Raw genomic sequence first — 12,284 nt, 5'->3', positions numbered from 1 at the left:
CCCCCCCCCCCACTGGCCTGGTCGCCCCAGGCAGTCTGCTGGTCATTACGTTACTGTGATGGTGTCCCAGACAATTTGCATATTCCTCTATCTACACTAACAAAAGAGAAACATGCAAATTGGTGTCACTCCGCTACACCCACCAGCCAATCAGGATGAGTATACAAATTAACCCAACAAATATGGTAGTTAATTTGCATATGCAGGAGCGGAGCAAAGACTGAAGACGACTGAAGACTGAAGACTGAAGAGGCTCGGCTTCTCCGCTACAGCCAGAGCAAAGGTCTGGGTCCCAGATGCGGAAGTGTTATTTTCCACTCAGCATAATTATTTTGAGCTTCATCTATGTTGTTGGGTGTATTCATTCTTGTTTATTGCAAAGTAATTGTACTCATTTCCTGCGACCACTGTGACAATTATCATAGACTGGGTGGCTTGCACCACAGAAATTCATTCCCTTACAGTTCTAGAAGTCTGAAGTCTGAAATCAAGGTGTCATCAAAATTAAGTCCTTCAAATGGCTCTGAGGGAGACTTTGTTCCATGCCTCTGTCCTAGCTCATGGTGGTAGATAAGTTCAACCAGGTGAATGTCAGCCTTCAGCCTGTTGCCAATCATGTAGTCTTGTCCGTGGCTCTTCAACACCTGGTGAATTGGAGGGATCAGGTTATGAACACAGGTGCACTCAGGCTGGGTCCCCTGCTCCTGCCCAGGTCTCTCCAGCCTGGCTTCCCACCTCTGCTGTCTTACTGGGCAGGTGCAGACCATCAGACCACATTCATCACCCTGACTCAGTGAAACAGAGAGAAGAGGGTCTCTGCTGTTCACACCTCACTCCTCAGCTGACGCCCAGGCTACCATCTCTTTTTCCTTTTCCCATATCACTGGGCTCAGCTAGCACTGGCTGCACTGAGTTTCTTTTGGCCCCAGGGCCTACCCTTTGCAGCCCTGAACTTTAGCATTTCTCTCTCTCTCTCTCTCTCTCTCTCTCTCTCTCTCTCTCTCCTCTCATTGGGAAAAGATCTATCTCTATGACATTCTTCTTCAATCCTGAGCAGACTATTTCAGAGTATACATTTCTCCTCTGTCTGCTCTCCTTATTTCCTGATATATCTCTTTGGAATCTTATGCAAACCTGGGTTAACTTGAACTCACCATCTCCATTACAGCATGGGCTCTATCTCCTAAGTTGCACTATGTTATGATCTGCTGCTGAAGTGTCTGGTGTGAACTCCAGTGATGCCTGAAACTCACTTTGTAATTTATCCAAAAATAATATGTTTGATTATTAGAGAGAGGGACTGAGAGATAAAAACTCATGATAAAGCAAACATAATGAAAGGTTAATGGTTGTATCTTCGTGGTGGGTGCACATGTGTTCATTCTAAATGTATGGCCTTTTTCAAAATAAAAGGTTAGATAAATATATGATATTTATTACAATATTCCAGCAATATGGGAATCATAAAGTACAAAGAGAATAAACACACATAGTACCACCAACTAAAGATAATAACATTTTGACAAATATACTTTCAGATCATGTATGCATATAAAAAATCCAATATAATAAAAGGGTAATATGCAAGTCAACCAAACGGCGGAACGACCAGTCGCTTTGATGTACACTGACCACCAGGGGGCAGACGCTCAATGCAGGAGCTGCCCCTAGCCTGCAGGTCCCAATCGCCTGATAGGGCCTGCCTGCCAACCTCTCCATCCCTTCCCCCAGTAGGCAGGCTCTGATTTCCCGATGGTGAACGGGGAACTGGGGGTGGGTGGTAGTGGACGTGGGCAGTGCCAGACCAAGGCCCCCAACCTGCCAGTTGCCCCCCACACACAGTGCACACAGAGGGCAACCAGCGTGGGGGAGGGGAAGAGAAGCAGGGCTGGTGGGAACAACCAACCACCCAGTCCCTCCCCCAGGCTGCAGGCTCCAATTGCCCAAGGGACAACTGGGAACCAGAGGTGGGGGCAGGGCCGGCTTCTGACAGCCGGGGAAGATGGCCCTGATCGCAGGCCAGGCCTGCACGAATTTCTTGCACTGGGCCTCTAGTAGATAAATATTTGGTAAAGGTTATGATAACATCAAAACCTATTTTGTAACTTACATTTTTAACTGATGTCACCATGGAGCTCTTTGATTTCAAAGTATCAGCATACTCTAACTGCAGTGCCTGCTGACCTTGTCATTGAGCGAATGTCCTCTAAACTCTCAGCACCACAAGGCCCAGGAGGGTGTATTTTCAGACTGGTATTAAATTATTTGTTCATTAAATATGAACAAATAAATAATGAATTAAAATTTGTAAAATGAATGAAAGACTGTTTCATTAATGCTTTATAAAGATGAGGGTGTTGGTGTTAAACCTTTTTTATATGTAAGCCTCCTGTAGTCCTTACAATCATTATTTTGGTCCATAATTTTTATTTAGTTTGATTTCAGGAAATTTGGAACTTAAAATCTTTTTTTACCTTCAAAGGGAAAAAATATGGTCTGTACTACATACATAATGATGAAACTTTATTTCCTTAGTTTGCATAGCTTTCCTCTAAAGTCTGACAACCCAACATTTTGTAGATTGTTTCTTAACATCTTTTCATCAGTCACATCCTCTCCATTCTACAGCCCCCATCTCTGTTTAGATACCTATCATCCAACCCAGAAACATTACCATATCCTCCTGTTGGGCAATTGGTCTCATGTTTCCTACGCATGTTGTCAGCATATTTTCTGATAAGTTGCTTTCTTCCTGCTTCTCTTGGATGAAAAAGCCCCTGCATGGTGCTCTGCAGGATCTACTCCAATTGCTAGTGTGGCTCTAACTGTGGCCATGAAATGCCATCAAAGAGAGAATTCTAAATCGGGTCCTAGTAAACTGAACTTTTGCTGACAGATTATAACTTGGGTATAACAGGTACATGTCCTACCCACAGCTGATTTTGATAACATCCCTGGAGAGCCAGGGTGCTCCATCACTAGTCAGGAGGGCCCATTGGAAGTGAAGGTCAAATCCCCAGGACTGCCCAGGCACCAGTTACTTTGTCCTCTAGTCTCAGCGCCCCAAACACTGAACAGCCCACTTACCTTTTCAAAGGCTGGGAAATAATGGTTTGTTGTTCTCTCTCTGATCTGGATCATCTTGGCATCTTGTTCATCAGGTGGCAATAGTGGGAAACGCATGGTCATTTCATTCAAATTTGCAATACCTTCTGAATACATATCAATCCTGAAAGACAAAAATGACCCAATTGTCGACTGTCACCTGCCTTACATGTTATAGGTTAAAAATGTAAGAGAATGGGGTATTGGGAGATGGCAAAGTAATTCACCTCCATTGGGTGCATTTTTATATGCCAGTCATTCAGCTATGATTTTCACTCAACTCTAACATTTCATATTAAGGTAGATATATACATCTACAATTTTTGTTATACTCATGACCAAATATACTGACAGAGAACATCAGTGAGGTGTCCAGAGTGGAGTCATTGCAGGTACCCACTGAGATGCTACCTAGGGTTTGCCATCTCTGCTGTGGTTGGTTCTGGGCACAAACTCCATGTGATTCATAAGGCTAGAGGCCTGCCACCTGAGGAATCAGCAGAGAGTCCCTGGTACAGACACCTCAGTCATGTCCCTCTCCCTCTCTCATCCTGGCCCATTTATATGCCCAATATTAGCAGTTCTTCCAATGAGTTCTCATCGAACACAGTCCCCATAGAACACAGTCCCCATAGAACACAGTTCCCATAGAACACAGTTCCCAACCCGCTCCATGTGCTGTTTCTGAACTTTGGCCATCTTTGCACTGCTCAAGTCTCCATCTAAAACATCCTCTGAATTGGTGTGATTCTTTATATACTTCCAACCAGTGCATATTCCAGGAGATATGTTTTTATTGTGCCTAACTGGGCTTCCTATTTCCTTTTTTTTAAAAGATAAAAATTTTATAGACATTTAATCCACACACCATAATGCCACTCTTTTTAAATGTACAATTTTGTGATTTTTCATAAATTCACAGGTTTCTGTACCATCACTGCACTCTAATTTCAGAATATTTCCACACCCCCAAGGGAAATGCTGTGTGCTCTCGCAGCGTTCCACATTCTCTCCACTCCCCACCCCGCACTGTCCCCCAGTCCCTGGAAACCAAAATTGCTTTCTGTTTCTATGAAAAGAAATGTTCTCGACACTTCATGTGAAAGACATCATACAACATGAGCCTTTGGTGTCTGGTTTCTTTTATGCAACATAATGTTTTCGAGGCTTATCCACATTCATTCCTTTTCATGGCCAAATAATATTACATTCATGGGTACACAGAACTTTGTTCATCTGTTCATCAGTTGATGAACACTTTTGTTGTTTCCACTTTTAGAATATTATGAATAATGCTTTTATGAATGTTTTTTGTACAGGTTTTGAATATTATGAATAATGCTTTTATAAATATTTTTGTACAAGTTTTAGTGTGAATGTATTTCTTATTCACTTAGGTACCGTAGTGGAGATGCTGACATGGTAAATCTACGTGTAACGTTTTGAGTAACTACTAACAGTTTCAATCATGTGGTCCCATCACAACAGGGAGGAGACCCTCCCTCCCCCCAGATGTAGTTGTATTGAACAAAACTGGCTGCTTTAGTACTAACTCAAAATGCTTGAGGGAACCGTAGCATCTTGGGTACCAATCTCTGCAAGTCTTTGTCAAATGGCCAGTAAATGTAACTGGCTGGTATCAGGTTCCTGGTAATTATTCTTGTAATTTCTGAAACTTGAAAAGTAGCTCCTTTGGGTCCTTTCCTTTCCCAGCCTCTTCCTGAAAGGCCTGAGAACCCGGAGTCATGACTCCACCACCCTCCTGGCTTCATAGGTCACCAGTGTTTAGAAACCTCTGTCACTGCCAGTGCTACAGCCATGGACTGAGTCTTCTTCTCTAAGAAGTGGAATCCCTCCTCCTCATGCTCCCTGCTGGCCTGGACCTCAGCATTTACCTCCAAGGGACATGCTGCTGCTGGTCATGATCCCCCGGCACAATCCAGCTCATTCAAGGAAGAATCGAAATTGTTGTTAATTGTTGATGAAAAACACAGAAAAAAATACCTACAGGGCTCTCTCCTTTGTGTCTCTCCCGACAGAAAAAATACCTACAGGGCTCTCTCCTTTATGTCTCTCCCATAGAGGTTGTGTTTGGCGGCAATGGCGGCTGTGGGTGGAGTTGTGCAAGGTGTTATGACCATTTGTGATGAAGTGGTAGGGATGCCGCACACCAGGACCTCACAGGAGAGTGGAGGAGGCACAGTGGCATTCGGCTTTGTTAGTAGTTTAGAGGGCTCTGTGAGAGGCACAGAGAAACAACTGAGGTGAGGTGTTAAGCATGGTTAGGTGGGAAGGAGGGGGTGAGGACAGATGGGAGGAGGAATTCCCACAGGCCTGGAACTCACTGAAGGACTTAAAGAAGGTGGTGATACTCAAATGTACATTTTAGGAAAACCATTTTGGTTGCACGGAGACAGCAGACGAGGTGGAACTGAAGCTACAGACAGGGAGCCCCGTGTGTCTGTCAGCTTCCTCCTCACATTATGAGGAAGCTCCTTGTGGGCAGAAGAACTCAATATGCCGAAGCCCAAAGCCTGGGAGAGTGTTCATTCTGAGCCCCGAGAGTGGCTGAAGTTAGAAATCACTCCTAATCCAGTCACTCTGGCCCAGTGACAGGCCAGAAAAATAGAAAAGAAGATATTATATGCATTCATTAACTATAATTTATACATGTAATCTGTACCTTGGAAGTCCAGGTCTGAGCAACATTGAGTGATCTGAGAGAATGCTCAGCCAGGGGCCCCACCGAGCATTAAGCAGCAGAGCGTTGATGTGCCACGGAGTCATGGACTGTAAGGACAACAGAGTCAACAGAGAGCAGAGCTTGGGTCTGTTTATTTGTAAATCATTTCCCCACCCCCTAGGACACACTGTGTGTCTGTTGGCCCCCCCAGGAAAGGACCCATTGAGCCCCCTCCATCAGCACCAGCATGAGGCTGGGAAAGCGACACCCAAGACAGGAAGATAAGTCCTTCAGTGACTCGTAGGCACATGGAGATGCACTAAAAAGTCTGTAGTAGGCATATCACTGTTGTATTGCATTAGAACCAAACTCATAACAAAAAACAAAACAAAACATTTTTATTACCAGAAGGAAAACAGCTCCTAGGTAAAAAAAAAAAAAAAAAAAAAAAAAATTCTTATGCCATTACCAAGAGGGGTAGCTATTTTCTGTGAACAACTGAGAATGTCAGGTATGAATTTTATACTTGACTCTTTGATGGGCTCTGTGACGGACATGTGACAATTCCTGGAAAAGATGAGAGATGTCATAATCCACGTTTCCATGTTTTGTTTAATTTTGAATTCCAAGAGAAATGCAATAGAAGGAGATTAAAAATCTGGTTACATATTGGAACTTAATGAACAAGATTAAACTATAACTAAATCTGCTCATAGGAGGTTTAATTATTTTGGAAAAGTTTATTATTCTCACAATAGCCAGGATCTGCACCTAGGTAGAGGCACTTCATTGTTGGACAACGTCAGAAGATTGGTCCTGCATGTGCTGGGCGTCCATGCCTGCTTTATTTAAAATAAAAATAAATAAAGATTTTATTTATTTACAATCTTCCTGGCTTCTTCTAATGCTTTTGCATCTACGGGAGGCTTCCTCTGACTGCCAGGCTGCAGAAACTTCTTCACAGGAGGGAGGTTGCTGATCCTTGTTTTCAGGGCCTGCAATGCACAAAGCACAGCTTCAGATGGAGACACAACACCCACCCGTCATTACAGGCCAGGGAACCTGAGGACAGACCAACAGAGTCCCCTCTATCAGCACCAGCAGGGGGCAGGGAAACAGACACCCAGCAAGAAAGGAAGGTAAGGGGAAGGAAACACAGTTCAATAACTTTAATCTTCCCCCAGAGACACGGTTAAGACTTGATTCAGTTCACAGTCTTCCGTGTCTTCCTCCCCACATGGAAATCCTGAGGATTCTCACTTTAGTGCAGACAAGGAAGACTAATGTGACTTTCAGAGCAACACAGGTAAAGGCTGCAAACTGGAGAAATGAATATGTGGGACAACTGGGCTGGAACTGAAGATAGAAAATATAGGTCAACCATGTGGACAGTCAAAAGCAATCTTCCCTGTGAGAGAGACAGAAAGAGAAAAGGGGCAGTCGGGAGGGAAGCACAGTGCTTGAGAGAAGGAGCAGGAGCTGAGGACAGAGACTCTGAGTCCTGGGTTCTTCTCATTGTGAAAGACAAACTATTCTCTTTGGGGTTTTGTCTGCCTCCAATTTCGTTGGCAGAACAAGATTCATTTCCTGCCTCAGACCAGGGCCTAAAGCAAATTTTGGAGACCTGGGGGCAGCAGAGCCTGGAAAATGACGTGATCATAACATCGCCAGTCCAAGAGGCCAGATATTAGATTCCAAGATGGGGGATGTGGACCTTCCCTCCCCAGGGCTGTGAAAGGGGTCACCTTCAGCAGCGGGAAGATGGCCATTAGGCTGGGGTCAATCTCTTCAACATAGTAGATAAGTTCAACCAGGTGAATGTCAGCCCTGCTGAGCCTGTTGCCAACCAGGTAGTGTTGTCCATGGCTCTTCAACACCTGGTGAATTGGAAAGAGCAGATTATGAACACAGGTGCACTCAGGCTGGGTCCCCTGCTCCTGCCCAGGTCTCTCCACCCTGGCTTCCCACCTGTGCTGCCTAACTGGGCACGTGAGGAGCATCAAACCACATTCATTGCCCCTGACTCAGTGAAACAGAGAGAAGTGGGTCTCTGCTGTTCTCTCCTCACTCCTCAGCTGATGCCCAGGCTACCTACCATCTCTTTTTCTTTTTCCCACATCACTGAGCTCCCTCTGTGCATCTTGGTCTGGCCCAGGGCTAGCACTGGGTGTGTGTCTGTTGACCCCTTGCCCTCCCCTTTGGAGTCCTGAACTTTAGCACATGGCTCTCTCTCTCTCTCTCTCTCTCTCTCTCTCTCTCTCTCTCTTTCCTTCTCTCTGTCTCCTCTCTCACTTGGGCAAAAATCCATCTCTAGAACATCCTTCTTCAATCCCAAGCAGACTATATCAGAGCCTACATTTCTCCTCTACTCATTTCTGTCTGTTCTACTCATTTCCTGAGCTATCTCTTTGGAACCTCATGCAAACCTGGGTCAACTTGAACTCACCATCTCTCTTGCAATATGGGCACTGTCTCCTAGGTTGCACTATGTTATGATCTGCTGCTAAAATGTCTAGATGTGCACTGCAGTGATACCTGAAACACACTTTGTAATTTATCCAAAAACAATGTCTGTTTGATAGAGAGAGGGACTGAGTGATAGAAACTCATGATAAAGCAAACATAATGAAAGATTAATGTTTGTATCCCCATGGTGGGTGCATATGTGCTTAATTATTCTGAATGTATGAAATTTTTCATAATAAAAGTTTTGGGGAAATGTATGATATTTATTAAAATACTAGAGTCCCGGTGCATGAAAATTCATGCACTGGAGGGGGGAGGGTCTCTCAACCCGGCCTGCTCACAGTCTAGGAGCCCTCAGGGGTGGGACGTGACCCGACCATCAGGGGAAGGTGACGCCCTCATCACACCTCTGCTGCTGCCACTGCCAGCAGCGCAAGCTTCGACCAGTCCGGGTTACCTGAGCCTCGGGTGGCCCTGGGCGGCTGGGGGGCTGAGGGTGGGTCCAACCACACTGTGCACCTGCCATGCACCTTCCCCAGCTGGGCTGAAAGGACTGGGGGACAGTGCCTACTGACCTTGTCATTGAGTGAATGTCCCCTAAACTCTCAGCACCACAAGGCCCAGGAGGGTGTATTATTAGATTATATTAAATTTTTCACTCTTTGAATATGGACGAACACACAAGTAATGAATTAAAATTTGTAGAATGAAAGAATGTTTCGTAAGTACTTTTTAATGCTTTATAAAGATGAGAGTGTTAGTGTTAAGCCTTTTCATACATAAGCCTCCTATAGCCTTACAATCATTATTTTGGTTCATAATTTTTATTTAGTTTGATCTCAGGACATTTGGATCTTGAAATCTTTTTTTACCTTCAAAGGGAAAATTTATGGTCTGCACTACATACAAAATCATGGAACTTTATTTCCTTAGTTTGCATAGCTTTCCTCTAAAGTCTGACAATATATTTTGTAGATTGTATGTTCCTTAACATTTTTTCATCTGTCTCATCCTCTCCATCCCACTGCCCCCATCTCTGTTTAGATACTTCTCATCCATCCCAGAAACACTGTTGGGCAATTGGTCTCATGTTTCCTATGCATGTTGCCAGCATATTTTCTGATAAGTTGCTTTCTTCCTGCTTCTCTTGGATGAAAAGCCCCTTCATGGTGTTCTGCCAAATCTACTCCAATCGCTAGTTTGACTCCCAGAGCCTTCCACAGCCCACACTCTAAATGTGGCCATAAAATGCCATCAAATAGAGAATCGAAATCAGGTCCTAGTAAATTGAACTTTTATCTCAGCCGGTGTTGTTCAGTGGTTGAGCACTGACCTATGAAACAGGAAGTCATGGTTGGATTATGGTCAGGGCACATGCCCGGGTTGCAGGCTCAATTCCCAGTGTGGGTCGTGCAGAGGCGGTCAATCAATGATTTTTTCTCATCATTGATGTTTCTAACTCTCTCTCCCTCTCCCTTCCACTCTGAAAGCAGTAAAAATATATTTGTTTAAAAAAAAGAGAAATTTTGCTGACAGATTATAACTTGGGTATAACTGGTACATATCCTCCCCACAGCTGATTTTGATAATAGGCTGGGAGAGTCAGGGTGCTCCATCAGTAGTCAGGGGGGCTCATTGGAAGTGAAGGTCAAAGATGCAGGACTGCCCAGGTACCAGTTCTCTTTGTCCTCTAGTCTCAGTTCCCCAAACACTGACCAGCCCACTTACCTTTTCAAAGGCTGGGAAATAACGATTTGTTGTTTTCTCTCTGATCTGGGTCATCTTGGCATCTTTTTCATGGGGTGGGCATAGTGGCAAATGCAGGATCATTTCATTCAAATCTGCCATACCTTCTGAATACATATCAATCCTGAAAGACAACCAGTGCATATTCCAGGAGATATGTTTTTAGTGTGCCTCACTGGGCTTCCTATAAGAGGTTTTCCTTTTTAAAAATGACCCAATTGTCAACTGTCACCTGCCTTACATGTTATAATTTAAAAATGTAAGAGAATGGAGAAACAGGAGAGGGCAACTCTACTGGGTGCATTTTTATATGCCAGTCATTCAGCTGTGATATTCACCAAATTTTAACATTTAATATCAAGGTGGAAATCTATGTCTAAAATTTTTGTTATGCCCATGACCAAATATACTGACAGAGAACATCAGTGAGGTTTCCAGAGTCACAGGCGTAGAGAAATGGTGGAGTCATTGCATGTACCCAGTGAAATGCTACCTAGGGTTTGCCCCCCTCTACCCACACCCTACTGTCCCCCAGCCCCTGAAAACCAAAATTGCTTTCTGTTTCTGTGAAAAGAAATGTTCTTGACACTTCATCTGAATGACATCATACAACATGAGCCTTTGATGTCTGGTTTCTTTTATGCAACGTAATGTTTTCAAGGCTTATCCACTGTCATTCCTTTTCATGGCCAAATAATATTACATTCTATGGATACACAAAACTTTGCTCATCCATTCATCAGTTGATGAACACTTTTGTCATTTCCCCTTTTTGAATATTATGAACAATGGTATTATGAACATTTTTGTACAAGTCTGAGTGTATTTTTTATTCTTCTGGGTACATGCATGCTTAGTAGTGGAGGTGCTGACATGGTAAATCTATGTTTAACGCTTTTGGGTAGATAGTTCCTTACACGATTTTAGTTTCAACCATGTGGTCCCATCACAACAGGGAGGAGACCCCTCCCCAGATGTAGTTGTATTGAGTAAATCTGGCTGCTTCAGTACTTACATCAAAATGCTCCAGGTAACCGTAGCATCTTGGGCACCAAACTTTACAAACCTTTGTCAAGTGGCCAGGCCACACAACTGGCTGATAAATTAGGTTCCTCGTAACTATTCCTGTAATTTCTGGAACTTGAAGATTAGCTCCTCCCTCAGCCTCTTCTTTAATTAGCCTGAACACCTGGAGTCATGACTCCACCACCCTCCTGGCTTCATAGTTCACCAGGGTTTGGAAACCTCTGTCACTGCCTGTGCTACAGCCATGGACTGAGTCTTCTTCTCTAAGAAGTGGAATCCCTCCTCCTCATGCTCCCTGCTGGCCTGGACCTCAGCCTTTACGTCCAAGGGATATGCTGCTGGTGGTCATGATCCCCTGACACAATCCAGCTCATTCAAGGAAGAATCTAAATTGTTATTAATTGTTGATGAAAAACACAGAAAAAATACCTACAGGGCTCTCTCCTTTATGTCTTTCCCATACAGGTTGTATTTGGCGGCAATGTAGTTGAGAATGGCTCTGGTCTGTGCCAGCTTCATCCCATCGATTTCCACCATGGGCACTTGCTGGAACATCAAAGACCCATCTTTTGAAAAAAGAAAAAAAGTAGAGTGAAATGTCTTCACACTCACAGAATGAAAAGATGTTTGTTGAAATGACTAAAGATATGAATGGAAGCAAAAAACTATGGCCTGGTAACATTTTAATAGAAATAGTATTGGGTTTCCGCTACCTGTAACCTTTTCCTTCACAATCTGCCTTTTATTTTTTTAACTTACTATTTCACTTATCTTTTTACATGTCCCATCCAGATACATAGTAGGTGCCTGTGTTTTTTAGCTGACTTATCTTCATGGATAATTTAGGAAGAAGTTGGAGAGAGGCTGCCAAGGGCCACCAGCCAGATGCCATTTCAAATGGGGAGTTCCCAAAGTAAGTCTTGTGGGGTTCGTGGCATTAAGGCGAATTCTAGGTGAGATTTCTATATAGCTGCTCTGTGTGCTCTTCAAACTCCAGCACTGGTCAGTGGGTGCAGGCAGGCCCTGCTTTCCAGACTCCAATGCTGCTGGCTCTTTCTCTTCATCTTCCTGTTCATATTGTCAATTGGCCTTGACAGTATGAACAGGAGGAGTTCAAGAACAAGAGAGTTCAAGCCCTTCATATCCTAAGTGAGTGATAAGACCTGCTCAAGGACCCCCATCCTTACACTTCAACCACTTTTCTTCCTGTCCATCCCTGCCCCATCCCCCACCCCCCCCACCAGCTCCCACCATACAC

The 12,284-nt window shown here is 44.0% G+C and overlaps 1 protein-coding gene and 1 long non-coding RNA gene across 2 annotated transcripts in view; both read right to left on the bottom strand.

Annotated features, from left to right (window-relative positions):
• Positions 1-3,156: 3,156 nt before the first annotated feature.
• Positions 3,157-5,197, bottom strand: LOC106726631. Its single transcript, XR_001362702.1, has 2 exons — positions 5,158-5,197; positions 3,157-3,229 (listed from the first exon to the last, which is right to left on the bottom strand). It is a non-coding gene; the product is annotated as an uncharacterized LOC106726631 (long non-coding RNA).
• Positions 5,198-6,660: 1,463 nt separating this feature from the next.
• LOC102246134 (glutathione S-transferase A1) overlaps positions 6,661-12,284 on the bottom strand; it is a 13,616-nt gene continuing 7,992 nt past the window's right edge. Inside the window, exons 2-5 of the mRNA XM_014542281.1 lie at positions 11,460-11,665; positions 9,983-10,124; positions 7,534-7,665; positions 6,661-6,783 (exon numbers count right to left, since the gene is read on the bottom strand). Of these exons, the coding sequence (XP_014397767.1) occupies positions 6,661-6,783; positions 7,534-7,665; positions 9,983-10,124; positions 11,460-11,665 (603 nt within the window). The remainder of the gene's footprint in view (positions 6,784-7,533; positions 7,666-9,982; positions 10,125-11,459; positions 11,666-12,284) is intronic.

The sequence above is a fragment of the Myotis brandtii genome, unplaced genomic scaffold (assembly GCF_000412655.1).
Source record: "Myotis brandtii unplaced genomic scaffold, ASM41265v1 scaffold2968, whole genome shotgun sequence".
NCBI classification, from domain to species: Eukaryota; Metazoa; Chordata; class Mammalia; order Chiroptera; family Vespertilionidae; genus Myotis; species Myotis brandtii.
Note: the sequence above shows the minus strand (reverse complement) of the source record. Positions and strands in the feature narration are given on the sequence as shown.